This window comes from Pseudophryne corroboree, chromosome 4, assembly GCF_028390025.1.
Source record: "Pseudophryne corroboree isolate aPseCor3 chromosome 4, aPseCor3.hap2, whole genome shotgun sequence".
Taxonomy (NCBI): Eukaryota; Metazoa; Chordata; class Amphibia; order Anura; family Myobatrachidae; genus Pseudophryne; species Pseudophryne corroboree.
In genome coordinates this window covers 308,472,745-308,499,821 of record NC_086447.1, presented here as the reverse complement: position 1 = coordinate 308,499,821, position 27,077 = coordinate 308,472,745, and the positions used below count along the sequence as shown (strand labels likewise).

Below are 27,077 nucleotides of genomic sequence, written 5' to 3'. Positions count from 1 at the left end.
TTACCATGGCTACGTTTGACGGCATGGAGGTTGAACGCCAGATATTAGCTCGGAAGGGCATTCCGAACAAGGTTATTCCTACCCTGATACAGGCTGGGAAAGGAGTAACGTCTAAACATTACCATTGTATTTGGAAAAAAAATATGTATCTTGGTGCGAGTCCAAGAAGTTTCCTACGGTAGAGTTTCAACTGGGACGGTTTCTCCTCTTCCTGCAAGCAGATGTGGATATGGGCCTGAGGTTGGGATCCGTAAAGGTCCAGATGTCTCCAGAAACAGTTGGCTTCCCTCCCTGAGGTTCAGACATTTCTGAAAGGGGTTCAGCACATCCAGCCTCCCTTTGTGTCACCTACGGTGCCCTGGGATCTTTGGCGTTACAGTTCCTCCCTTCGGATTGGTTCGAGCCTCTACTGGAGGTTGAGGTCAAATTTCTCACGTGGAAGACTGTCGCTTTGTTGGCCTTCGCTTCTGCTAGACTTGTGTCGGAGTTGGGGGCTTTGTCTTGTAAGAGCCCCTACTTGATCTTCCATGAAGATAGAGCTGAGCTCCGGACACGTCGGCAGTTCCTTCCGAAGGTTGTGTCGGCATTTCATATCAACCAACCTATTGTGGTGCCAGTTGCTACTGACTCCTCAATTTCATCAAAGTCCTTGGATGTTGTAAGGGCTCTGAAAATCTACGTGAAGAGGACTGCTCGTCACAGAAAATCGGACTCTGTTTGTCCTGTATGATCCCAAGAAACTTGGGGTGTCCTGCTTCTAAGCAGACTGATCTCTCGCTGGATCAGGTTCACTATCCAGCATGCGCATTCTACGGCAGGCTTGTTGTGTCCTATGTCTGTTAATGCCCACTCTACTCGTAAGGTGGGTTCTTCCTGGGCGGCTGCCTGGGGTGTCTCTGCTTTACAGCTTTGCCGAGCGGCTACTTGGTCTGGGTCGAACACGTTTGCAAAGTTCTACAAGTTCGATACTTTGGCCTCTGAGGACCTGAAGTTTGGTCAATCAGTTCTGCGGGAGCCTCCGCGCTCTCCCTCCCGTTCTGGGAGCTTTGGTATATCCTCATGGTACTAATGTGGACCCCAGCATCCTCTAGGACGTAAGAGAAAATAGGATTTTAATTACCTACTAGTAAATCCTTTTCTCAAAATCCGTAGAGGATGCTGGGCGCCCGCCCAGCGCTTCGTGATCCTGCAGTTGTTACTTAGTTCAGTACTGCTTAGTTCTTGGTTAAGTACTGTTTTGTTACTTGGTTAAGTAATATTGTTCAGCCGTTGCTGATGTTTCAAGCTGGTTAGCTTGGTTTTCCTTCTTTGTGTGAGCTGGTATGAATCTCGCTACTGTTTGTGTAAAATTCTTCTCTCTAAGTTGTCCATCTCCTCGGGCACAGTTTCTAGACTGAGTCTGGTAGGAGGGGCATAGAGGGAGGAGCCAGCCCACACTCTCAAACTCTTAAAGTGCCAGTGGCTCCTAGTGGACCCGTCTATACCCCATGGTACTAATGTGGACCCCAGCACCTGTACGGACTACGAGAAAAGGATTTACCGGTAGGTAATTAAAATCCCTATTATGGTCATTGTATTTCATTTTTTTGATAGGTATATGTAATGGTTTATTTTGCTTCAACAGAGTGAAGGAACACTTCTTGCAACTGGTTCTTATGATGGGTTTGCCAGAATATGGACGAAGGATGGTAATGCACCACTTACACTACACCTTTTTATACAGTTGGTTCCCTGTAAGAAGGCTTTTACACAATGGTGTATTCAGTTCAGAGCTAATTGAATAGCACCAGCAGGGAGCTCTCGGAGCTACTCAATTCAGCTCGATGTTGTCCCTGACTAGAGCATTTCTTCTTGCAAGAAATCTGATCAAACTAGGTCTGTGATGCTGTTTGTGCCCTAGTGCAGTTCAAACAGCTTTGCGGCGAGGCACTTTCGTCAGAGAATGCCTGTTCTCGCAACTAAATACCCTGTTTAGTCCGCAGGTACATGCATTCTTCAACTTAGCTTTGTGCTGAATTGAGTAGCTCAGGAGCTCCTTTCCGGGGCTATACAGTTCACTCTGAATTGAATCGAGACCCATTGTGGTTTTATATAGCAAATTCTATGCACTCCGTTACTTGAATGTATATTTTGGTAGTGGTGTTTTATAGAGAGTGACATATAAACATATTTACATTTAAATGAACTTTTATACAAAGAATATACCTGAGAGGCAAGTGAGATTGTCATAAACAGATGTGGTATAGAGCAGGTGCACTCCTATATATTTATTTAATATTATTCTTTCACTTACAGGTAACCTTGCTAGTACCTTGGGGCAACATAAAGGACCTATATTTGCGTTGAAATGGAACAAGAAAGGAAACTTTATTTTAAGTGCAGGGGTTGATAAGGTAAGAAATGGGTTTCAGCGCCCTTGGTACTGCCATGGCTCGCCTTTAGTGTATGTTACTACTTCTCGTGTCAACACTTGTATACTCTATATGACTTGTATATTATATTGCTTTCTTTCTTTGGTGCAGGTTAGTGTGTTAATATAAATCCCATTGCTATTGTTGCTTTTCTCTTTCTATAATCCCATAAACTCCTCCCAGAGCACCACCATCATTCTTTTTAAAGTGTGGTAACACTCTTCATTGTTGCCCAGTGACAGTGAGTACATGGTAACACTAGAGACTAGGAATTACTTTATTTAGGTCTAAAACGTATCAAAAATGACAGTAGACACAGTACGGCGTCTGCTCGTATCCTTCATTCCCATATGCAAAAAACATTTAGGGTTATTTTTTTCATTATAGCTGTGTACTTGAAGAAACAAACTCTTTCCCCATCTCTACAGATGTGGCTTTCCATAGATGTCTGAAATTCCAGTTAGGATAACTAATGTGGAAATTAGCCAGAACCTTAATGCACATCTGCTTTTATTTCCACACATCTTAACTTGTAACGTCATAGCCTTGAAGCCTGGAATATTAGGGTTCCTTGAGTATGAAGTTTGGGAGACCCTGCTGTAAGCGATAAAAACGTTGCGTGTATCAGTTGCTACAGGGTGCTTCACTGGTTACTAGTATTTACCAAAACACCATAATTGACAGTTTTCAAACAATATACTGTCACTACTGTTAAGACTGGCTAAACAGTGACGGCACTGTCCTGGCTGGGAAATACACACACGCCTCCTCCTGCTACAACCTTATCGAAACAATACAGAACGCTGGCTTACAGGATTCCCACCTCTATCCCCCAGTAGGTTATATTATAAAGAACAAAAAGTATGTGAGAGCACGAGAGGGATTATTTAGGAAAGTTTGCACTGGAAATACTATATTCTGTTTTCAGCTGTGTAACATCCGTTGCATCTTCCAAATATTTGGTGTTTAATAGAAAGCATGCAGGTTTATTGGATAATCAATGTTTAGTTCTTTTTTTTAATGCTCACCTTTGCCATGTGGTAAAGTACAGTCGGGCTCTTCTGGAGATCAAAAATGGCAGCTGTTCTGGCGAGTCCCATTAGTCCACAAATTATAGCTGGTGTCTCTCTCTTGTATGTGCAAGGCCAAAATAAAATACAAGTGCACGCTTTTATTATGGTCCGCAGTATGGCAGTAGCTGAATGGTTCCCTAGATTTATAGAAATGCAAAAGCTGACTACTTGATAAAGACATTTGAATAAGCAGCATCTTGCCGTTTTGCTTGGTTCAGTAGTCCAATACATAGAGCCTTTGCAGCCCATGCACAGTGCAGTTTTCAATAATGGGAAAAGTTTTCTGTGTGCAGGTTGTCTGAGCCTTCCATCTAGTTTTACTCATTGACAATCCATGCTCTCTGTAGCTCATATGCCCATGTTCACTGCGATTTCTAATGTGAGGCGTAATGGTGAAACTCCTAGCAGAAAATTGTGTTTTGTCCCCCGAACTTATTGATTTTCTATGAACTGAATCAGATATTGGTGCACAGTTCAATATCAAGGCAAATGTGGAGCAACCCAGTGTAATGTCAAGTTCTGCTGGATTGCGCACTACAAGCACTCTGCTCTCAAACGGATGGGGCAGTGCTGTTATGTTTGGCATTACTGCTTCACAGCACTGAGGTTTTGATGCAGCTGTGTCTGTGCATTGGGATTTGCCACAGTGTTTAACAACCCAGTTTTCTGCATCCAAGACATCCATGGGAATTACAGTGCACCCCCAGTTTACAAACCATAGTTAATACTTAGCAAGATAATTTGTGTGGCACAATAAATATTCACTTAAATCCTGTGGTAAGACATAGATTTCGGGTTAAGGGAGACTGTGCATGCAATGCAAATTTCTGGTAGCACCCTCCTGCGGGCGGTAATTAAGAGCTCGGATATAAAAGTCAAAGGTAAGTCCTACATCTAATTGATTCCCCCACATTGACTACATGAGATCACCCTGCCCCCCCCAGTCAGTTAATTTTAACAAAAAAGACATTTTCAAGAAGTTTTTTCCATATTTCTTCTGAAATTTTGCCTAAAACTACCTCTAATTTTCACACAAGTCCTAAAAGTGGATAAAGAATCCAAATCAAACCGATGAGGAAAATGATCAGAAGTCACATATTTGTGAGTGGCAAAAGTATGTGAAACTTTGCTTTTAGTATCTCGTATGACCCCCTTGGACAGCAATAACTGCGTCTAAATATTTCCGGTAATTGTTGATTAGTCCTGAATATTGGCTTGGAAGAATTTTAGCCCATTTCTCCATATAAAACAGATTCAACTCTGTTATGTTGGTAAGTTTCTTCCAATTAACTGCTTTCTTCAGTCCAAGTCTGACTTCCACAACATTTTCATTGGATTAGGGTCAGGACTTTGACTTGGCCATTGCAAAACTTAAAATTTCTTCTTCTTTAACCATTCTTTGGTGGAATGACGGACAGATGTCCTGACATTTTCCTTTAGAATATTCTGGTATAATTCTGAATTCATTGTTGAATCACTGATAGCAAGTCGTCGTGGGCCAGATGCAGCAAAACAGGCCAAAACCATGTTAGCACCACCACTGTGTTTCACAGATGGTATGAGGTTTTTATGCTGGAATGCAATATTCTCCTTTCTCCAAACTTAACGCTTTTAATTTAAACCACAAAGCTCTATTTTGGACTCATCTGTCCACGAAACATTGTTCCAATAGCCCTCTGGCTTGTCAAGGTGATATTTAGCAAAGTGCAGACTGGCAGCAATATTCTTTTTGGAGAGCATTGACTTTCTCCTTGCAATCCTGCCATGCACACCATTGTTGTTTAGTGTCCTCCGGATGTGAGGAAAGACTTCAATTACTTAGAGGATACCTTGGGTAATAAAGGTCTGGAATTTCCTCAATTTGTACACAATCAGTCTACTGTTGATTGGTAGAGTCCAAACTCTTCAGAGATGGTTTTGTAACCTTTTCCAGTCGATGAGCATCAACAACTCTTTTTCTGAGGTTCTCAGAAATCTCATTTTGTTCATGGTATGATGCACTTCCTCAAACATGTGATGTGAACATCAGACTTTGGTAGATACTTTTTCTTTAAAAAGACAGGTTGTCCACTCGCACCTGATTGTCATCCCATAGACTGAAAATACCGGACTCTAATTTCACCTTCAAAGTATCTGCTAAGCCGAAAGGTTCACATATTTTGACACTTACAGATGTGTGATATTGGATCATTTTCCAGGGCATATCTATTTTTTAGTGTCCTTTTGATTGCTTTGCATTATCTGCTTTTAGGATAATCTGAGGTAGTTTTAGGCCAAATTTCTGTGTATGTATGTGTGTATGTGTATATATATATATATATATATATATATATATATATATATAAGTATGTTCCCTTAGTGCGCTCTTATTATACACTACTGAAATGTCTAATTACTTTATGTCAGTTAGTGTCTGAGTTTACTAACATAAATACTGTTACATTTCTAAACGGGAAAGCAAGCTTCAACACAGAGAGAATCCTTTGTCGGTATATTGGATACCTATGCAGGCAGACCTATAGGACAACTGCTGGAAAATTAAAGGGATATTTTTATCCTAAGTTTACAAGTGGATCCCTTCTGTTGGACTTCACTGATACTTTGAAAAACTGAGGAAATGCAAACCCAATGAGCCAAGAAAAATGAATGAAATATATATCTACATGCTGGAGAAGAATATAATTCATTAGGTGGCCTATAATAAGGAATCCCAATAAATGCTATCATATTCTGGGAATAATTTTCTTCAAGTTTTTTCAACTTGGTAATAAATATTTTTCAGTACAACTTTGGTTCAATTAGAACTTCATACCTTTTGAATACTACAGTTATTCCAATATAAACAGAGAGCTGTTATTTAGAAAACACCCCTGAAGAAGTCGATATAGACGAAACGCGTTGGGTGAAAGCTCATTATATTGTTTTTTTCCTTATACAAATAATGTTGAAATATACAATTGTATCTCCAATGTAAAAGAAAAGGAAAAGTTTTATGATAAGTTTTAAATCAAAATCTTTTAATAAAGAGATATGTGATTCTAATATGGGTGTATAAATGTGTAAGGTCATCCTCTCTTTATATAACATCCACCAACAGTCATCTAATTATATCAGATTATAGAATAAGAGCGCTCCATAGAGATATTTCTTCTTTTATATATATATATATATATATATATATATATATATATATATATATATATATATATAGAGAGAGAGAGAGAGAGTAGAGCAGCCACCGGTGCTCACATTGAAAAGTCTATCAAGTCTGAAGCTTGGAATAAAAATATGTAACATCAATTTATTACAACAAATTAACAATCCACAATAGCACAAAAGTTTCTTATCTTTAAACGCAAGAGTAACAGTCTGGGAAGGCCCAACATATGTTGTCCTGCCGGACTTCATCAAGGGGAATTATATATATATTTTTTTTTATTGGATTGTTTTTCGTTTAATGTTATATATTTTCCACTTTTCAGTCATGATTGACTTTGTGAACACCAGTTGTCGCTCTGCTTCCCTATTTTTGTTTATAAAGCGTTTTCCCACTGCTTATTCCCTTTAGGGGAAAGCTGACGCCCGTTATATTAAAGGGGGTGTCATGATGTCTGTGTAAAAGTGGTTGGACACTCTTTAATCTTACACAGACAAGACAGGGTCTGGCAGAACCTTTATACAGTTTGAGTATCCCTTATCCAAAATGCTTGGGACCAGAGGTATTTTGGATATCGGATTTTTCCGTATTTTGGAATAATTGCATACCATAATGAGATATCATGGCGATGAGACCTAAGTCTAAGCACAGAATGCATTTATGTTTCATATACACATTATACATACAGCCTGAAGGTCATTTTAGCCAATATTTTTAATAACTTTGTGCATGAAATAAAGTTTGTGTACATAAACACAATTCATGTATGTTTCATATACACCTTATACACACAGCCTGAAGGTCTTATAATACAATATTTGTAATAACTTTGTGTATTAGACAAAGTTTGTGTACATTGAGCCATCAGAAAACAAAGGTTTCACTTTCTCACTCATTCAAAAAAGTCCGTATTTCGGAATATTTGGATATGGGATACTCAACCTGTAGTAAGGAATGTAGGGCAAATTTGTGTCAATAGAAACAAAAACACCTTGACATAAATAAGGTTAAGAAAAGAGACTTTTAAGTGAACATTGCAAAGAGGCAGCAGTGTAATAGTATGTATATCACTCGCGGTAGCACAAGTTACCTCAGAGGCATTGTATTGTCAATATTTTGCTGTTCATTTTGATTTTGCTTGTAAAAATTTTGTATAACTGTAACACACGGTTATCTAGAGTCTGTACCGTATCTCTAAAATGAAACAAATTAAGTTTAAATAACTTATTACTTGTCCATGTTTTCTCTTCACAGACAACAATTATTTGGGACGCACACACAGGGGAAGCAAAACAGCAGTTTCCTTTCCATTCTGGTAAATATCCTTTTCTAATTATAAAAAGTTTTTCAGTAATAATATGTAACTATGTTGACTTACTTCATGAAGTATCCTGCCTTACTGTAATGGCTGCGAGTGGCTCCGAGTGACTCCTTCCTGACAATCCAATAAATAGACTTCCAACTCTTCAATCATATTAAAAGAAAACTTATGAACGTTGGTATTTGTCAGTCTTGTGATTTACTCTAAGTTATGAACTGTAGTTCATTATGTTCCTTGGGGCTGGTTTTCCTCCAAATTGACAGTATGCTGCATTTTACACATGCGTAGTGTATATTAATCCTGGGGTTGGTAATTGTAAATAATTATAATTTTTTCTTCTTCATTAAATAAACTCTCTTATGGGTTTTGTTAGATTCATTGTGTGCCTCTATTTTTTTTTCTTGTTTCTATTGCTAAGCATGTTTTATTGTACCCAACACACACATTTTATTATATCTATATGTGGTGACGGCAGGTTGGAGCATACCCTCTGTTATGGATTCTTTTGAGTTTTCATCACTAATCTCATGAATCATTTAACCGCCTTGTATTCTCCCAGTTGTCTATCTACAAATACGAGGGGTGATTGAGAAGTACCCGTGTTTGAAGACAGATGGCGCCACTGACGTCAAACTTGTATAACATAGTTTAGTGTCATCTGTCAGAATTTTAGATAAATTCATTGTGTACTTTTGTTTTGGTAGCTGTTGGAAGTGAGCAAGTTTGTGTTTTTTCTAACTATGGAGCAAGTGCAGTACCGATCGGTGAATAGATTCTTATTTTTGGATGGGAAGACGTGTGAGGTAATCAAAGAAAAGTTGGAAGCAGTCTATGGGGACCTTTCACCTTCGATGACCACCATCAGATATCAGTTTAATAAATTCAAGCGTGATCGTACATCCATCCTCGATCAAGAGCATACAAAAGATACAAGGACAGCGCTGGCACATTCACATTAAAATTAATTGTTTTTAATAACCCATATAAAACATTCAAATATACAATATTCTATTTGATATAATTAAAATATGCAATTCATACCATATTACTATCTTTTGTTGCCAACCAGAGAATATTAAACACTCCTAACTATGGGGTCGATTCTATTCGGCAATTTAAGAATAGCGCCGGGAATTAGCTCCCGACGCTATTCAATTCAGCTGCTAGTGACCCGCAATTGTCGGAATTCTTCTCTCATCCCCGGGGGATGAGAGAAGAAACCCGACAAAAGTGCTGCCTCGCGGCCGGCGCGAGGCTGATTCTGTCGGGAATCAGCATCGCCGCGGGTAGTTAAGTCGGAGAATGCCCGTTCTCCCGACAAAACTACCTGTTAAGTCGGCGAGAACGGGACATCGCCGACTTAACTGGAGCTGAATTGAATAGCGTCGGGAGCTAATTCCCGGCGCTATTCTTAAGTTGCCGAATAGAATCGACCCCTATGTATAATAGCATGCAGCTAAACACTTAACCTGAGCAATCCCATCCAACCCTATTGTCACAATTGTAACCTTTTTCGTCAGTCTGCTACAATAGTAGCTGATGTTTGTAATTTAGTGCCTGTATAGCTGTTTAACAAGCCTCCATTTATATTTCAAGTAGCAGTTCTTTGAGTGCACAATTGGTTATAAAGCTGTCTCCACGCGGAGTTTCCCCGTATACTTAAGCTGGTATTAGATGATACTTCCAGCTTTATAATCATTCATAGTTCCTGCTCATCAGAACCATAGGAATGTTCATCTACGTATTAATTTGCAGCTTTACACGTGCTTAAATACCTCTCCCGGCTGTCGCCTCCAAAACTAGCCTTATCCGGAGTCCACCGTATGATGGATAGCAGGTAAGATGTCCAATCCTTTACATGTAAAGTAGCTGCCTCTGGCCGGCCGGCACTTACTTCGAGTATCCAACTCTCCCAAGAGCAGCGGCTAGGTCGCCCAATTGAGGTGACTACGGATGAAATGGTCAACAAAATCCATGATATCGTATTGGCAAACCAGCGAGTGACGATCAGAGAGATTGTTGAGATCGTAGGCATCTCAATTTGAATGTGTGCAGAATATCCTACATGAACATTTGGGCATGACAAAGCTATCGGCAAGATTGGTGCCGCGTTTGCTCACTGGACAACAAACGGAATCGATTGACCACTCAAAACAGTGTTTGGACCTGTTTAAGCGCAATCCGAAGGAGTTTCTGCGCCGTTTCGTGACTGTTGATGAAACATGGATCCATCACTATAAGCCAGAAATGAAGGAACAGTCAAAACTGTGGACCCGGCGAACGTGCACCAAAGTAGGCGAAGACTGTTCCATTGGCTGGAAAGGTCATGGCCACAGTTTTCTGGGATAAAACATAATTTTCATCGACTATTTGGAAGAGGGAAGAACGATCACAGGACAGTATTATGCTCAATTATTGGGCAGATTCGACGACGCATTGAAAACGGCCCCACTTGGCAAAGACAAAAGTGCTGTTCCACCACGACAATGCGCCAGCACACTCGTCCCACGACGCCACCGCGAAATTGGTGGAGTTGGGCTATGAATTGCTGCCGCATCCGCCGTATTCTCCAGATTTGTCCCCCTGCGACTTCTTCCTGTTTCCAAACATGAAAAAATGGCTCGACGGAAATAGATTTGCATCGAACGAGGAGGTCATCGCCGAAACTGAAGTCTATTTTGCAGAGTTCGACAAATCCTATATTTTTGGAGGGCTTGAACAAGTTGGAATATCGTTGGGCCAAGTGTATTGAACTAAAAGGGGACTATTGAAAAATAAATCAGTTTTCCCAATACATTTTTTTTTATCTGGTCTTACACGGGTACTTATCAATCACCCCTCGTACATCTAGGGTTTTCTCTCATTGAGATTTGAGACTTCAGATTGGGTGATTTGTTAGTAAGTAAAGTTTTGTATAAATTGGAGAGGACATCTTTGCTCTTTGCAAAGAAATGCAAAGATGTACACTTCTGAGTGACCCTATAAGCGTGTGGGCCTGAATAAAACTGCGGACCTGGAGAAATTGATAACATGAGTGAACACCAAGGTATTTTCTTGTAGTTTTTCAACAAGTTTAGTCCAAGTCTGCCAAATAGATGGGAAACACTTTTAATTCCAGCTGCCTTCCAGGGCTAATAAGTTTTTATTAGTTCCTGAAGCAAACCAGGCGATTACCATAAAGGATTAAGGGGAACAGGAGTACTATCAGTTTGGGACTTCATTCTCTGATCTCAAGACTAAATGCTGTAGTAAAATTAGCAGGTTGCGGGAAGGTCACATACTCTGTTTATCTAGGTAGAAACCTCAAATGAAAAGAAGAAAAAGTTGATAATTTTTTTTATTTTTTTTAACAGTGTGCTCAGGTCCGTTGGATGTGGCTGCTTTAGTTAAATGTCAGTGATGGTTAGCCTTTTGGTTAAAGTTGATCAGATGCTCACACCAGAATCAGTCGCATACAACTATAAAAGTGTTACATAGCAAATTAATGAGCGCATTCCTGTGAAGCGGTTTGTTGCATCGCAATTCTGTTAAGATGCACATTCAATCGAAAAGATGTGAAAGAGTCACACGGTAACTGGCATGCCAAGAAAGCATGTGTGTCATGACTACAGCAAAAGTATATGATGACACATCTGAAAGCCATACTTGCCTTTTCTCCCGGAATCGCCGGGAGGCTCCCAAAAATCAGGTGGCGCTCCCGGCCACCCGGAGGAATGGCCAAGTCTCCTGGAGCCGGCCGCTTCAACCACTTAACCACACACTTACTGAGTAAAGTGGACGGACAATGACGCACGTTGTCGTAGCCACGCCTTCCGCTGTACAATGCCTATACAGTGCTTGCCATTATATAGTGGTGCGTGGCCTTCATGACTCTAACATACAACCACAGGACCTCCTTTACAAGCCACGCACCTTCCCCCGCAGCCAGAATGTCGCCAACTGTGCTGTAATCAAACAGTCATTTCAAATCGGCTTTAAATTTCCAGCTCTGCTGCATGCCCTTATGTTTTCTTTCCTGTGGCTGCAGAATACTAAACTACAGCTGCTAACTACAGTACCATCCAGTCTTTTAAGTATCCTTTAATAAAATCAAAAGTAAAAAACCACACACAGTTTTAAATAAAAAAAATAAAAAAATGATCCCCTTTAATTATGCCACAATTGGGCATTATCGTAATTGGAAGTTCTGTTTTATGTCATACATATCGGTATCCTATTTATCGGAGGATGAGCCATTCTTCAGATGCAGCTGTTCTTTCCTATCTGTCCTAACAAAAGATTGATGGCCTGATTTTATTTTACATTGTAATAATCTTACAGTGGTTATTTAAAATGGAAATGTCTTGTGCACAGAGATATGCTTTTCCCTCTGCACATGTTTATCATGGATAAAGAGATGCTTTCCCTCTGCACATGTTTATCACAGGTGTACTAGTATATCCTGGCTGTCGGCAGCCACGCTATTTATTCCCCCTCCAGGGGTGTGGTGGACCCCCCCCCCCCAAGGGGGAGAATAGTTGTCGGTATCCTGGCGCCGGTATGCTGAGCGAAGGGATCCAGTCAGCCGGGGTATCGAATGCTTCCCGTTCATCACTAGTAATTAGAGCTGCTATTACTTTGTCCTTGTGAAACACTAGGATGTTTTTAGCTAATTGCACCATTTGTATAAAATGTCTACACCTTTATTTGAGTAGAGGAATTCCACATTTTTTATTTCAAGTTTAAACTAAAAATTGAGCTTCTCCATTGTCTTCCCTTCTAGCACCAGCATTAGATGTGGACTGGCAAAGTAACAATACATTTGCATCATGTAGCACAGATATGTGCATTCATGTCTGCAAATTGGGACAAGACAGGCCAATAAAAACATTCCAGGGACACACAGTAAGTATTTGTGTTTGGTATTTATTTATTTATTTATATTTATTAGCAGAAAAATTGTAGGTAGTGTATTTTGCAGGTAATTGATGACCTTTATTGACGTTTTTTAATTGAATTTAAAAATGAAAAAACTTCTACAGCTTTGATATGTCTTAGTGTATATGATTTCAGAGCATTGTAATAACATGGATGCAAGAGTGTAAAGTTGTTTTCTTGCTAGATATGTTCTACTTGGTGACCTATTTGTCTTTGAAAGCAAAAGTACTTTTTCTCAGAACCCTCGCTAGAGCGGTGGGTCAGCTGTCCCAAAAGTAGAACCCAATGGGATTTTTTTCTTATTATTTTCACACTTTTGGTGCTTGCAGAACTACTTGGCTGTGTTACATGTTCACGCCTGATTTTCAATTAAAAGTTTAGAGCAGTACCATCTGTGGTTTCCAGATATGTGAAAATTAAATCCACAGGTTTGTTTCAGCTTATGCTAAAAACAGAAATAGGTAACAAGCTGCCATAAGTTATCTTATCCGTAATTAATTCACTTCTGTGCTGTTGACATGTAAATAACTGTGGTTCTTGGGTTCTACTTCACAGGCTAGGAATAGCAGTATGACTAAATCTGATCACTTTTGCACTTGGCCGTGTGCACGGATGCATTTGAATCTAGCGTATCATATATACAACATTACTAGATAAATTTACAGTACATATATGAGGGGATACATTATGCAAGTACTGTAATGTATCCCATGTTATAGTACATACCCGAACATATCCAGACCTGCTCAAAATATTGTATGGACTAATAAAAATATATTTTCATATGATCTACTTACTGCCTGTGATATCCCACTGTTCTCTGTATGCTACCTCTATAGTTATTACATGGTATGACTGTTTGCTTTTTTTTTTTTTTTTTTTTTCTAGAATGAAGTGAATGCAATAAAGTGGGATCCCACTGGTAACCTTCTGGCATCCTGTTCTGATGACATGACATTGAAGGTACATTTAATACATCATGCTTTCTATTGTTTATACTGTAGCAAGCAGAGAGTAGTTATCAAATGAATACACTTTAGCTGGAATAGGGCAGTACTTGAGGAACCTGGCCATTCATCTCCCTGTATACAATGTGCTTTGAAACGGTCCATCTGTTCTCTTTGTGATCTATGTAAAATACTGATTTCATCCTAGTGCAGGTATGTCGGCTGATTCATGTTGTACACTTAAACTTTTCAGAAGACTAGAGCGAGAGATGTGATTTGATCTTGTCTGTAGATGAATTTATTTAAATGCCTTTTTAATTAGTAATGTTTTTAGTTACAGGTAAAACTGTACTTTCAACATAAAGATATATAATTGATCAGATATTGAGTATTGTTAACCTTGTAGGCACAAAATGTGCAAATTTATTCCTTAGATGCGTCTTCCTACTTCATTGCTGTAGTCGTGCCAAACATTCGCTCTCTGCGCGCCAGGTCCAGCGGGGCTAATGTTGTAAACTGAAAAAGTGTCTAGGACACACAAGGAGATTTTATATGCGACACTTGTATACCTGTGTGTGGCGGAGTCTCTGTATCTGTCCAGAGTGCTACAGTGTAGCAGCCACAGCTTTTTCTAGTACAGGTTCTGTTCTGCTTTGTATACAAACTCAGTCACACACAGTATACAAGTGTCATATATCAAATTAATCAGCAGTGTCTCCTGGTGCGTCCTAGTCACATTGCATTTCTACTGAGATGCATTTTCTGCAAGAAAAGACGCCCAACACTAGCAGAGTTGCATGGGACCTGGGGGCTCACTCGCACCAGGCATCACACAGTGTGTCATATTGAGGCTAGATATAAGAGAATGCATCTGTAGATTCTGTCTTCCAATACGTTTTTAAGCAACCGTTTATAAAGAAAAGTCAAAAGTTGTTACCTTGTAACTTAAATTTGAACATGTGCTTACACCTTGATTTGCTTCTAATAGTTGTTGTGATCAGGTTGTTAGTGATATGTGCACTTTAATATGCTCTCTTCTTAACAGAGCTTTAGTAACACTCGAGTATTTTATATTGGAATCTGTTTACAAATGCTTTTATGATTAATATTTTATTGTAGATCTGGAGTATGAAGCAAGACAGTTGTGTTCATGACTTACAAGCACACAACAAAGAGATATATACCATCAAATGGAGCCCCACTGGGCCGGGAACAAACAATCCAAATGCTAATTTAATGTTAGCAAGGTAAAGCACATCTGTGGTCGTATGAAGTTGGCTAGGGTTGTTTTATACTGTAACACATAATTTCTTGTTGCTTTACATTTTACAGTGCATCATTTGATTCTACAGTTAGATTGTGGGATGTAGATAGAGGAATCTGCATTCACACACTGACTAAACATCAGGAACCCGTGTACAGTGTAGCCTTTAGTCCGGATGGCCGGTACCTGGCCAGTGGTTCCTTTGACAAATGTGTACACATCTGGAATACACAGGTATGACTTGCATTTGTTAAGCCATCAGCCTTCATTTAATAATGGTGTTTTTGTAAATTTTGTTTACATACATCAAGATGATACATATGGTTTATAAAATGTTATGAGTTGTGTTATAACAGACCTTTAGTGTCAGGATAATCTGTTATTGCAAGATGTTAGCGTAGATGGTCTGTGTTTTTATACATTGTTCAGTTGGCATCGTTATGTGACTCCAGTGTTGGTCAGCGAGGTGCCAGAGGTACCTTATGGCCATCGCAGCGAACAGAATTGCCAACTATTTATTTCAATCTACTATATCTATATATTGCATTTAAGCTCACCCACATTGTATGTCTCTATGGCTAATTCCTGGGCCAAATGCTTCTCCTAGGCTAACAGCGCAAGTGCTACTTTGCAAACCATTATTCAAAGGTTAAGTCTTGATAAGCAAGCGCATAAATAGTTAAAAATATCAAAATGTATCAATGCATTATAAGATGCACATGGACAATAGTTTATCAACTACTACTACTCCTGGATAATCTATAAATTGTTACCAATGGATTATATCATGATCCCGATAAAAGTGTATGGATATTGATTTCAAATCATGGTTCAGAAATACGCACAGCCTGCTGATTCCTGGGAGTTGCTAGTTTGTAAACCATGTAATGTGGAATTCTAACAACTGTAGCAGATTGTTTAAAAACGTTAGTGGTTTGTTTTAATAGTTACTGTAGCCTAGTTATGTCAGTATGATTTCTTTCTGTTAAATAATGGTGGTCTTAACTACCTTTAACATTTTAAAAACTTTTTACACCTTCAGTTCACGTACATACAAAATGAGTTGCATTCTGAATAGTGTTCTCTTGATTCTGTGTCTAAGTTGTAAACAAATGGCCTTTAGTAAATTACCCGTGTCCACGGCCTTCTGGTTTATTTTTAGTTTTAAGGAATTTTAAGATACAGGTTAAGTATCCCATATCCAAATATTCCTAAATACGGAATATTCCGAAATACTGAATTTTTTGAGTGTGATAGTGAAACCTTTGTTTTCTGATGGCTCGGTGTACACAAACTTTGTTTAATACACAAAGTTATTAAAAATATTGTATTAAATGACCTTCATGCTGTGTGTATAAGGTGTTTATGAAACATAAATGAATTGTGTGAATGTACACACACTTTGTTTATTGCACAAAGCTATTAAAAATATTGGCTAAAATGACCATCAGGCTGTGTATATAAGGTGTATATGAAACATAAATGCATTCTGTGCTTAGACTTGGGTCCCATCGCCATGATATCTCATTATGGTATGCAATTATTGCAAAATACGGAAAAATCTGATATCCAAAATACTTCTGGTTCCAAGCATTTTGGATAAGGGATACTCTACTAATATTAAAGCTTTTTCATTTTAATTAATATTACGACAATTTCCTTATGTTAATTTTTTATTTTTGTATTTCAATGTACAGAATCCTGTGCTATATGGTCCCTTTTTAAAGTGTTCTTTTACATATATTATCTTAGACTGTCTATAACCCTCTCTGGTGGTTTAACTATCACACTTTTAAGTCTCTTCAAAAGTGACTCTTTTGAATTACATTTTATATTCGATGTTTCTCATTTGAGAAAGCTTGAACAACTTTATATTTCATTGTCTTCCTTGTTAACTGCAGTCAGTATTTATTTTTTGTTACAGTAGGGAATGCATTTATGAACTTTCGGAAAGATGAGCCAATACAGCAGTTTTGAAAGTTAGGCAATTTTAAATGCCAGCAAAGACAAATATTATGATAGACCCCATATTACATATAATTAAATGTATTAAACAAAACCATTTATTATTATGTCAACTTGTCTGTTCTTTGTTATGTTTTCTCTCCTTCAGACGGGTGCATTAGTTCACAGCTATCGGGGAACAGGGGGCATATTTGAAGTTTGTTGGAATGCAGCAGGAGACAAAGTTGGGGCAAGTGCATCAGATGGTTCAGTAAGTATGATATATTTTCCACATATCTAAACCTAAAAATCTGTTGCATTGCAAAATGTGTAATATAATATATGCACACTTTTACTTATTCAGGACAGTTGAGAGACCAAATTGGGTAATGCTCAGTAATAAGTCATACTTTTGTTTCTCCTTGTTATTCTCTATGGAGAGATCCTTTTAGTATAAACCTTGGAGCCTTGTGTGGTTTTTCTTATTTACTGTAGAATAAGAAATAACATAAAATGCATTTGATTTGGACACCTAATTATAATGCCTCTTGTAGAGCTGAAAAATGATCATTTTGTTCTGTTTTATGGGCTAAGTGCAGTTACCAGAGTGCTGTCCCAGGGAAAGTTGTTGGACACCAGTGCTCCTTGTTATAGATTTGTGCAGCACAGTAGGGAAAACAGGGCATGGGCGGAATTCAGTCGTTTCCGCCCCCTATCGTACCTGCCGGCAACTATTCCATTGTTTATGCCGATGGGCGCGATATCTGTATTTCAGCTCGCTACCCCCGGGGTGGCAAGCTGAAATGCGCAAAAAGTGACCCGTGTGGGTGCACGAACAACATTTTACGTGATGACGCTAATTACTTTAGTCTGCTTTACGCGGCTAAGCATGACTGCTATGGGCGGCATAGGGGCAATAACGGGGGGGCAATTCAATATTGCCCCACGATCTCCCGTCACTAAGCAGGTAATGGCACAAGAGAAGCATAAGAGGTGGTTACCAGACATGAAATTCTGATTTGAGGTAAATCTAATAGGACAGCGAGACTTGAGATGTTTGAAAGGGCAGTGGTTTAGAGGTCTTGTTAGGATGTGAGTAACTTGTTTTGGATTTTGGAGGATACTTAGAGACTATCAGTCATACCATTGGTAAAATGAAAAGTATAAGGCGTTAATAACCATTTCAACTGTTCCTACTCATTCACAACATGTAAAGATTCTTTTTTTTTATAAATTAATGCGGTAAAATGAAGGTTTTCAAAAGGATGCATCTGTTCATAGAAATGTTTATGCAAATAGGTTAAACTAAATAAAATTTTCTTTTTCTCTTTTTTTTTTTTTTTTTTTTTTAAATAGGTTTGTGTATTAGACCTACGAAAATAGCGCTGCTGGTTGGAAGCCATGGACCGACTATGAATGTGTACATAGCCAAAATGACTGTCCCTGACCCATGTACTGCTATAGTCCCATTTAACCATGGCCAGTCCACTACAGCCAAACTGAAATTAATGCTATACTTAGATATTTAAAATAAATCTGAAAGCAAATCCCTGCAAAATGTTGCACCTCACCGACGACAAAGTTCTTGCCACATTTGGTTAGTTTCTGTGTGCTGGAAGCTGCTTTCTTCACATCATCAGGAGAGGAAGAGAAGTGCACCGGACATGCGTGCAGAGAGAACTTAAATGTACCAAATTTGGAAGATGGTGGTCAATATACATTTAGCATTTTTATTTTTATTTTTTTACTTGTCCCATGCTGAATCTTTTTTCCCATTTTTTATTTTTAGTCCGTTTACCTGTACAGAGAACACTGGCTATTTACTTGAGCAATAGTTTGTTCTTTGCTTTGAAACATTACATTTGGGGCTTAGGAAGAAATATCTGATGGCTGCATAGAATAACCCTTTTTCTTCATTTATTTACTCCTTCGACTTTTGCTTTGTATACAGTAATACATTTGTGCACAGGAATAGAAGACTCGTATGACTTGGTACAATAAACGTGCAACATAATATAATGCTTATAGCATATGCAAATTGTCACACACAGCTCCGATAACAATTGCAGGTAAATTTCTGTTTTATGGTGACGTGGCGAATGTTTATTTGGGACATAATTCTGCCAAAACTGAAGGGCACAAATTATAAAGATCAGACAGCTGACACAATTGTCTGTTCTCTTAGACCATACATGTGCTATGGTTTCCTTGTGCACTACTGTGATAGGAGCAAATCACCCCCTTATATTGGACCTATTTTTTGTATTCTAACTTGCCTCAGTTTTTCGTGATGTCCCATTATTTTCTTTTAGATCAGAAACTTTTTAAAGGATGCTAGGAACACATGTATTTTCAATAACCCAACATGATGGGAATCCTCAAATTCCAGTGTTAAAGGTATATTGAAAGGCTATTTGTGTTAATTTCCCATAAAGCGAAAAGTACCCTTATATACTAATATTAACATAGACCAAGCAGATCATCAAACTTTAATTGACATATTTTAAGTCTTATATTTTATGCAGGTTTTAAGCGAAAAGCACCTGTATCACTTTAGGCTGATTAAATTATTTATATATTGAGTTTCAGCAACTAGTTAAGAACATTTTAAAAGAAAAAAAAATACATGTTTTGTGCTGCTATTCAAAATAGTAACCATGCCTGCTTTTTCTCCCCGCATTAGATTTTATAATGGTTTTCATATGTTAACATAAAATTATAAAATATATATATATATATTAGAAATCCTTGCCACCTCTTGAATTTAAACAGCATAGTTGAGCTATGTAACCTGTTTTCAGAAATGGTCTGGTGGTTGGATTAAATGTTTAAAAAACAAAAAAAGTTCTAATGCATTATTGTAAATCAATCAAGCATGGCAATTTGTCACAAGCCTTTTATCTGATTTTTTTTTTTTTTTTTTAATTAAAGATTTAGAGACTATAACCACTTAAGGACCAGAAAGATCTGCATGACTGGAGCAATTGTAGAGCAATGTACTGCAGAAAACGATTCAAACGCTGTGAAAATAAATACGCACTACACTTGTTTTCTGAATTTTTCTTTCAGATCAGTGGACCCTTAGTACAGTGTCATTGTAAAACCATCTATAGCAAACTCTTTTGGTTGCAGACCATTAAAATGTTGTACCAAGTTGTAACTTGGTTTCATTTCACAGGCATACTTCTTTTTTTATTTTTTTTATTTTACAAGGCAGAGCCATGAATGGCGAAATGCAAGCAGTGTAACTACCACAGTTGTCCTGGTGCTTAAGAGGTTACTTTTTCTTTTAAAACCTTTGTGCACAAAAGCAGGGACTTTTTGTGTTCCTTACTTTAATCTAGAAATTGAATAAATGGGTTTCATGCTCTAGGAGTGGCAGAAATTGGGAACTACATTTTGCTTTTTCAGTGATGCTATGAGGTGAATTACTTTTTCTTTCACATGTTTCTACATTTCCACACCACCTTATTTAGGTGTTTGATTTCAGCTGTAGACACGTCAGTCCTTTAATAAATAGAAATTTCTGTGAGGAACCCCCCCACCTAATACAATACCTCTGCGCAAGGAAATAGAAAGTTTTGCTACTGAAATATGTATTCCTTTCTTTTGTGCTACTTAATTTCTCTCCCCTAGGTTTTTTTTCTAAGTAAAATTAAACCTAAATGCTTCTAGAATATTTTTCATTTGATTGTTTTTCATCATCATTGAATCATTCTTGCTTTTATGGGCAGTGACACATTAGCTTCTTTGAAAATTTCATAGAACACTTGGCCAATTTGCTTGTATATTTCCTTTGTTAAAGTCCACCATTGACCACTTTGTTTTTTTTTTTGTTTTTTTTAAATGCATTGTTACAATGTTAAGTTTTTTTTTTTCTTATAGTTTAAAATGCTAAAGAAATAAAAATAAGACCTGTCAGTTACCTTTGCTAGAATACTATGTATGTGGCTTATGTCAAAGAAATGTGTGCTATAATGGTAGGGAAGCAAGTGCTCCTGGGAATATATGTAATTTTTTTTTCTTTTTTTATGTTAAAAGACTGAAGTAGTGTTGCTATCTTTGCTCAATTTTGCCCAAATTACATTACCATTATTTTTCATATTTTAAGAACATATTTACATGCCTAAGTGAAACGGTTTAAGTACATCTGATTAAGAGTGAAATATATCATTCAGATTTTATTTTTTTTGTAAAGAAAAACAAGGTTTGGAAATACTGCTAAATAGTACTACTACATCCTAAAGGAAATACTGCTTACTTTAGTTTAGCGCTTCAGCTGTTCCTATTACGAATAACTCCAACTGTTTAGATTTTAATTGGAAATGAACATTGTGTTCTGCTTATCCTCATTCAGTGGTGCTTTTAATCTCACATCGTTGTAAATATCCACATACATTTTTAGACCTTAGTTTACGTCAACTTTTCTTTCTTAAATCGTTTCCTGTGCAGCCATCATACCTATCTTACACAGATTTTAAACAAGGGATGTATATTTTTTATGGAGACATTGCAAAAGTATTGGCATAGTAGTGTAATCCAACATTTAATTTCTCTGTATAGGTGTGATCTATTTCTGAACCCACAAATCTGTTGGGTTTAATTCTGTGAGCCTATCAGCAAGCAGCACTGGAGTCACAAGTCTGCATCATTTCTTGTGCTAGTTAACTAACCAACATGAACCAGCCCCCTGCAGTTTTTTGTACATGTCAAATACTTTTATTGTTTGGTTTTCATGATAATGTGTCTAACAGATGACTTTTGGTGTTTGTACTGTCCTGGACCATTTTAATTACACTTTGATGTATTTTGGTTCCACATCACAAGTTTTCCCAGGTCCCCATTCCCACTTATCCTTGTTTTTGACACAGTTTTCTGTTGCATTTACCTTTTGCATTGTATTGCTCTGACAACTGTAATTTGAATCAGATCTGAAAGAGGTCCAGAATAAAATATATTTTGATATTAATACTTTGTAGTTAAGTTGTTTTTGCACCACAAAAAATGTAATCATGGTTTTACATTATGTACCAAGACCTAAACAATATGTATATTTTAGTAATTGCATTATACCTTAAAATATTAACTGTATATGTTCAGAATATACTATTGGATTCTGATTTTATAGAACTGTTGGTTTTAATCTGTTTTAGGCTGATAAAAGTTGAAGCTGAGATTGCATTGCCTGTTCAGGATATTAAAGGGGTTATGTATTAAAGCTTGGAGAGAGATAAAGTACCAAGCAATCTGTCTCCTAACTCATTTATGAAACAACCTGTAAAATGACCTAAGCAGATTAGTTAGTACTTTCTCTCTCTCAAAGCTTTGATATGTATCCCCCTCTGTATAGGCTACTATTCTTGTGCAGCCTCTAATGACACACAATTGCAAGAAGTCCCAAGTATTAAGCAGAAAATGATCACTTTGGTAATTTCAGCATAGATACAAGAGAAGGCGCAGAGCCATAATGCCAACTCACAACTGTTTGGATTTTATTTTAGCAGACCTTGCAGGGTTCTGCAGTATAAGGTTAAAGAAATGTATGCAGACTTTGGTGGTGGTAAAGGAATACCAAAACACTCCATTAGATGTAAGACATTTCTTAAGACATACACATGCTGGAAAAAGAAAAATGCAGATGCACACTTGAAGCACTAAGAATATTGATAGTCTAAATATTTTTGGTACACACTTGATACATGGAGAATAAGTGATGTTATTAGCACATGTATGGGCAAAAAACACCCAAGGGCAGATGGGAAGGGGTGCTAATACCAACCCGAAGGCGTCTTAACTGTTAAGTTTACAATATATATACAAATATAGAGGAAAGGTTGGGGGGGGGGGGGAGGGGGTACACCCTAAATTAGGTTTTGCATTTCAAGCCTCCCACTTTGACATTTACATGCTCCAAGCTAGCATAGAACTAGGTCTAGCATTGAATTACAGAACATTTATATAACACATGAATAATTACACTGAATAGTGGTTAGATTTCTATTGAAATAGTGATTATTATTTTTAATCCTGTACTTATAGATGTTCTTGGAATTTTTAATAAATTGTAATCAAAGATGTAGTTACAAAATTCCATATATTAGTTATTTATTTTCTCTTACGTCCTAGAGAATGCTGGGGTCCATATTAGTACCATGGGGTATAGACTGGTCCACCAGGAGCCATTGGTACTTTAAGAGTTTAATAGTGTGGGCTTGCTCCTCCCTCTATGCTCCTCCTACCAGACTCAGTTTAGAAAATGTGCCCGGAGGAGCCGGTCACAGCTAGGGGAGCTCTACAGAGCTTCTTTAGAAAAGTTTTATTTAGAGGTTGTTTTTCTACAGGAGGCTGCCAGCAACAGCCTGCCTGCATCGAGGGACTGAGGGGGGGAGCAGTGTCCGCCCTGCGGGGTCTTGAGCCACTGACTCCGCTGACTGGACATTGAGCTCCAGAGGGGACAGATCGCGCCCCGCCACAGGGGAACGCTCACCCCCGGCAGCCAGCCGCCACCCCCTCACAGAGCTGAAGTGTGGCGAGTTAGTCACTGTCCACCCTTACTAGCGGGGGGTCAGTGTGAAAAGGGCGGCTTAAGGGTGGGAGTGCGGTTTTAACCGTGCTCCGGGACGTCACAGCGGTACTGCGGTGGGTCGCCCTGAGCCAGCACAAAACACTACACTGACCACATCAAGCCTGTCGGGGTCTGTTTCATATGCTGCAGAGGATTTCTCTTCCCAGGAAGACTCCATACCATGTAATCAGGATTGCACTGTTGTAGCGCAGATCCCAGCTAGAGAGCCAGAATGGTTAGCCTCTCTGAGGGGGACTATTTCTCAGATTTTTGATAGGGTTGCTAGGACTGAGCATGCCACTCAGGTCTTACAATCCTGTATGTTTGTATGGTCTGATACTGCTTCCTCGGGGTCCCCTGCGGTACAGTCTCACAAACATGCACTTGCAATGCTAATGCAGGCTGATACGGACACCGATTCTGACACTGCAGACGGTGATGGGGATGTGTTGAGGGGGACGGCATCACTTGCTAAGGGGCTGCAGTTGATGATTGAAGCTGTACGGGATGTGTTACACATTACTGACACAGATCCTGAGCAGGTGGAGGAGGCCTTTTTCACTGACAGTAAAAAGTACCCCTTCACCTTCCCGGCATCCAAAGAATTGAATGCTATCTTTGAAAAAGTCTGGGAAAATCCGGTAAAGAAATTCCAGATCCCTAAGAGGGTCTTAGTTGCTTTTCCTTTCCCAGAAGAATATAGGAAAAAGTGGGAGTCTCCGCCGATAGTTGACGCCTCTGTCCCCAGGCTGTCCAAACAGGTGGTTTTACCAGTCCCTGGATCTACCGCATTGAAAGAACCGGCAGATCGTAAGGTGGATGCTACGCTAAAATCCATTTACACGGCTTCAGGGGCTATACTGCAGCCTACTATAGCCTGTGCTTGGATTGCAAAAGCTATTGCCAGGTGGTCAATAACTCTGCAGGAGGAATCGACTACGATGGATAAAGGTGACGTTGATTTATTTTTACGCCATATTCAGGATTCCTAGTAGATTCCATGAAGGACCTGGGTTCCATGGCTGCGGGGATTTCCTCCATGTCTGTCTCGGCTCGCAGGGGTCTCTGGCTGCGCCAATGGTCTGCAGACGCGGAATCCAGGAGGAGCGTGGAAGGCCTACCCTATACAGGTCAGGCTCTCTTTGGGGAGGCACTGGATGTGTGGATTGCCACGGCTACCGCGGGTAAGTCTCCTTTTCTCCCCTCAGCTGCACCGGCTACGAAGAAGCCTTTTACTCCGGCCACGTCACAGCCCTTTTGGACCGCGAGGTCTAGAAAGAACAAGCCTTCGAACACCACCTTCAGAGGTGGTCGTGCTACAGGAAAGAAGCCTGCTCCCGCAGGCTCCCAAACCCAGAAGCCAGCTTCTGATACCCCAAAGTCCTCCGCATGATGGTGGACAGCTAGGCCTGGAGGAAGGTCAGGTGGGGGCAAGACTTCGGCATTTCAGCCATGTCTGGGTGTCGTCTGGCATTCCTCCAGGAAAAACTACTTGTTTTCCTGGTTCTGGGACAGCCAAGGCTTTACTTTTAAATGCATATTGTCCTACAGTTAGGGAACTAATTTGACTGGTTTCTTTTAGCCATGCTTATAGTTAAGTTTTATGATCTCTTCTAATAACAAAGTCTTCAAAGTAATGAGTGTTTACTTGTCCAAATTCTGCATACTTTATGCAAAATTCATAATTCCAGTTTCGCCTGGGTACCCGGTAGTGATCAAGCCTGTGCAGCGGGCGAAACGAGTCTTCTGTTCTGGCATCTCTCAACGGCCAGACCTCATGTAAGGTCTCCTACTCATTAAGGTCCCGACCTATTGGATCAACTCCAGTAGGACCTCTATTCATGGTAACCCCCATCTATTTAACCTATCTCGAGGGACTGTGAGTTTATTTGCCACTTAGCTACATGTACCAGTCAGTGATTAATCACTGGCACTTGTGCAGCTGAGATTAATTGTAGCAGATATCACATTCTCTTATTGCTTACAACTTGCTACTAATTGCAGATTTACTGCAACACGATTACTGCATTGTTTGTTGTGCACATTTTATTGTTTACCAACTGTAAACTTGTTCATTCTTTCTTACTGGGACTCTCATATAAACAGACCCTGAGATACTATAACAGGCCAAGAGGTTCTGTTAGCATTTTGGTCATTAAAACTCAGGTTAAATACATGCACAGGAATTGGTACTTGTTACAAATAAAAATTTCATCTGACGCCACCTGCTGGATGATTATATTATGATCCGGTAATTTCTATTACTCCCACTTTTTCTCCATGTGGACTCTCATCAGCCATTCAGGAACCATCCCTCTCTAGAGTCAAAGCGGTTTTGTGAAACATTACCCCCTGTCTAACACTGACAGCAGATCCACCTTATACTTTCTTCTATCTGGAGAAATCTATCTTTTCTTGGCACGGTCACTCCAGTCTAATATTCTCCCTTACTCTATTCTCTCTATCCTAGCCCTCTATGCTAGGTGATCTCTCATCAGTGATCCCAGAGACAATCAAAACTGGTATGTATCTATTATCATACCACACTGTAAACTCCCCAATACCATATGCTAAGCAGTGGTGGGCTTGGTTAGTACCTGGATGGGAGACCTGGTAATATCAAGTGCTGTAGAAAGTAAGGCATTTGCAATACTCTGCCTAACACTGACAGCACAATCATCACTATTTCTTTATGCATACTACAATCTGGCACAAACCCATTAATGTGGAACTTCTCTGCAGTAATTGGATTTTTAGCACCGCAGTATGTATTTTCACAATACTTAAAGACAAAATCTATTGGGAGTTTTGAGATCTAATCATAATTCCTTTACGTGAGTTTTACAATTTTTGTCCCGGTGTTAGTGTGACCATATCAGTTGTGTACACCTATTTGTCCAAGTTATCAGGGCAATCATATAGTACCTAATGATATCACACAGGATATTCACAAATATGTGCATAGGCCACATGGAAACTGTTTTTCTCCGGCAGGGTCCACAGGATAACAATGGGATATGATGGAGCGACAGCGGATTGGCACCAAACGATCACAAGCTTTCAGTCCTCCCAGGATGCAATGGGCCCGTCCATATATCCCCGCCCACTGGCTTAGCCAAATCAGTGTTTTGTTTGGTGCGGCAGGAGCCAGACCATGGTCAGAGGGCTGCTGTTTTTGGCAGCCCTAAGCTTTTTTATGTTGTTTTTATAATCTTACTACGTTTTCTGAGTGATCTTTCCTAACAGCGTCTTACACTCATATTGGAAAGAGTCGCTCCAATAACTCTCCGCCGGGTTTCAACAACGCTTACCCATGGTACAAGTGCTATCTCGACGGGCGTCTGTGTCGGATATACTAGCGGGTCCAGCAGACGTTACCAGGCTGTGGCCGGAGCACGGGGAGAAGGTAAGGCATAGGTTCCACTTAGAAGGGGAATAACGGACACAGCTGCACTGAATTGGGAGGAGACTACCAAAC

At 39.2% G+C, this 27,077-nt stretch overlaps 1 protein-coding gene across 7 annotated transcripts in view; it reads left to right on the top strand.

Moving 5' to 3' along the window:
- Nucleotides 1-22,003, top strand: part of TBL1XR1 (TBL1X/Y related 1) — a 358,018-nt gene extending 336,015 nt beyond the window's left edge. For 5 of the 7 annotated variants that reach the window (XM_063916293.1, XM_063916294.1, XM_063916292.1 and 2 more), the window contains exons 9-17: nucleotides 1,625-1,688; nucleotides 2,296-2,393; nucleotides 7,896-7,956; nucleotides 12,725-12,846; nucleotides 13,768-13,842; nucleotides 14,946-15,073; nucleotides 15,159-15,324; nucleotides 17,204-17,305; nucleotides 18,391-22,003. In XM_063916293.1, coding sequence (XP_063772363.1) covers nucleotides 1,625-1,688; nucleotides 2,296-2,393; nucleotides 7,896-7,956; nucleotides 12,725-12,846; nucleotides 13,768-13,842; nucleotides 14,946-15,073; nucleotides 15,159-15,324; nucleotides 17,204-17,305; nucleotides 18,391-18,417 — 843 coding nt within the window. In that variant the 3' untranslated portion in view covers nucleotides 18,418-22,003. Of the gene's footprint in view, nucleotides 1-1,624; nucleotides 1,689-2,295; nucleotides 2,394-7,895; nucleotides 7,957-12,724; nucleotides 12,847-13,767; nucleotides 13,843-14,945; nucleotides 15,078-15,158; nucleotides 15,325-17,203; nucleotides 17,306-18,390 lie in introns of those variants that run through there. The other 2 variants (XR_010175932.1, XM_063916297.1) reach the window with 2 other exon arrangements.
- Nucleotides 22,004-27,077: the final 5,074 nt, after the last annotated feature.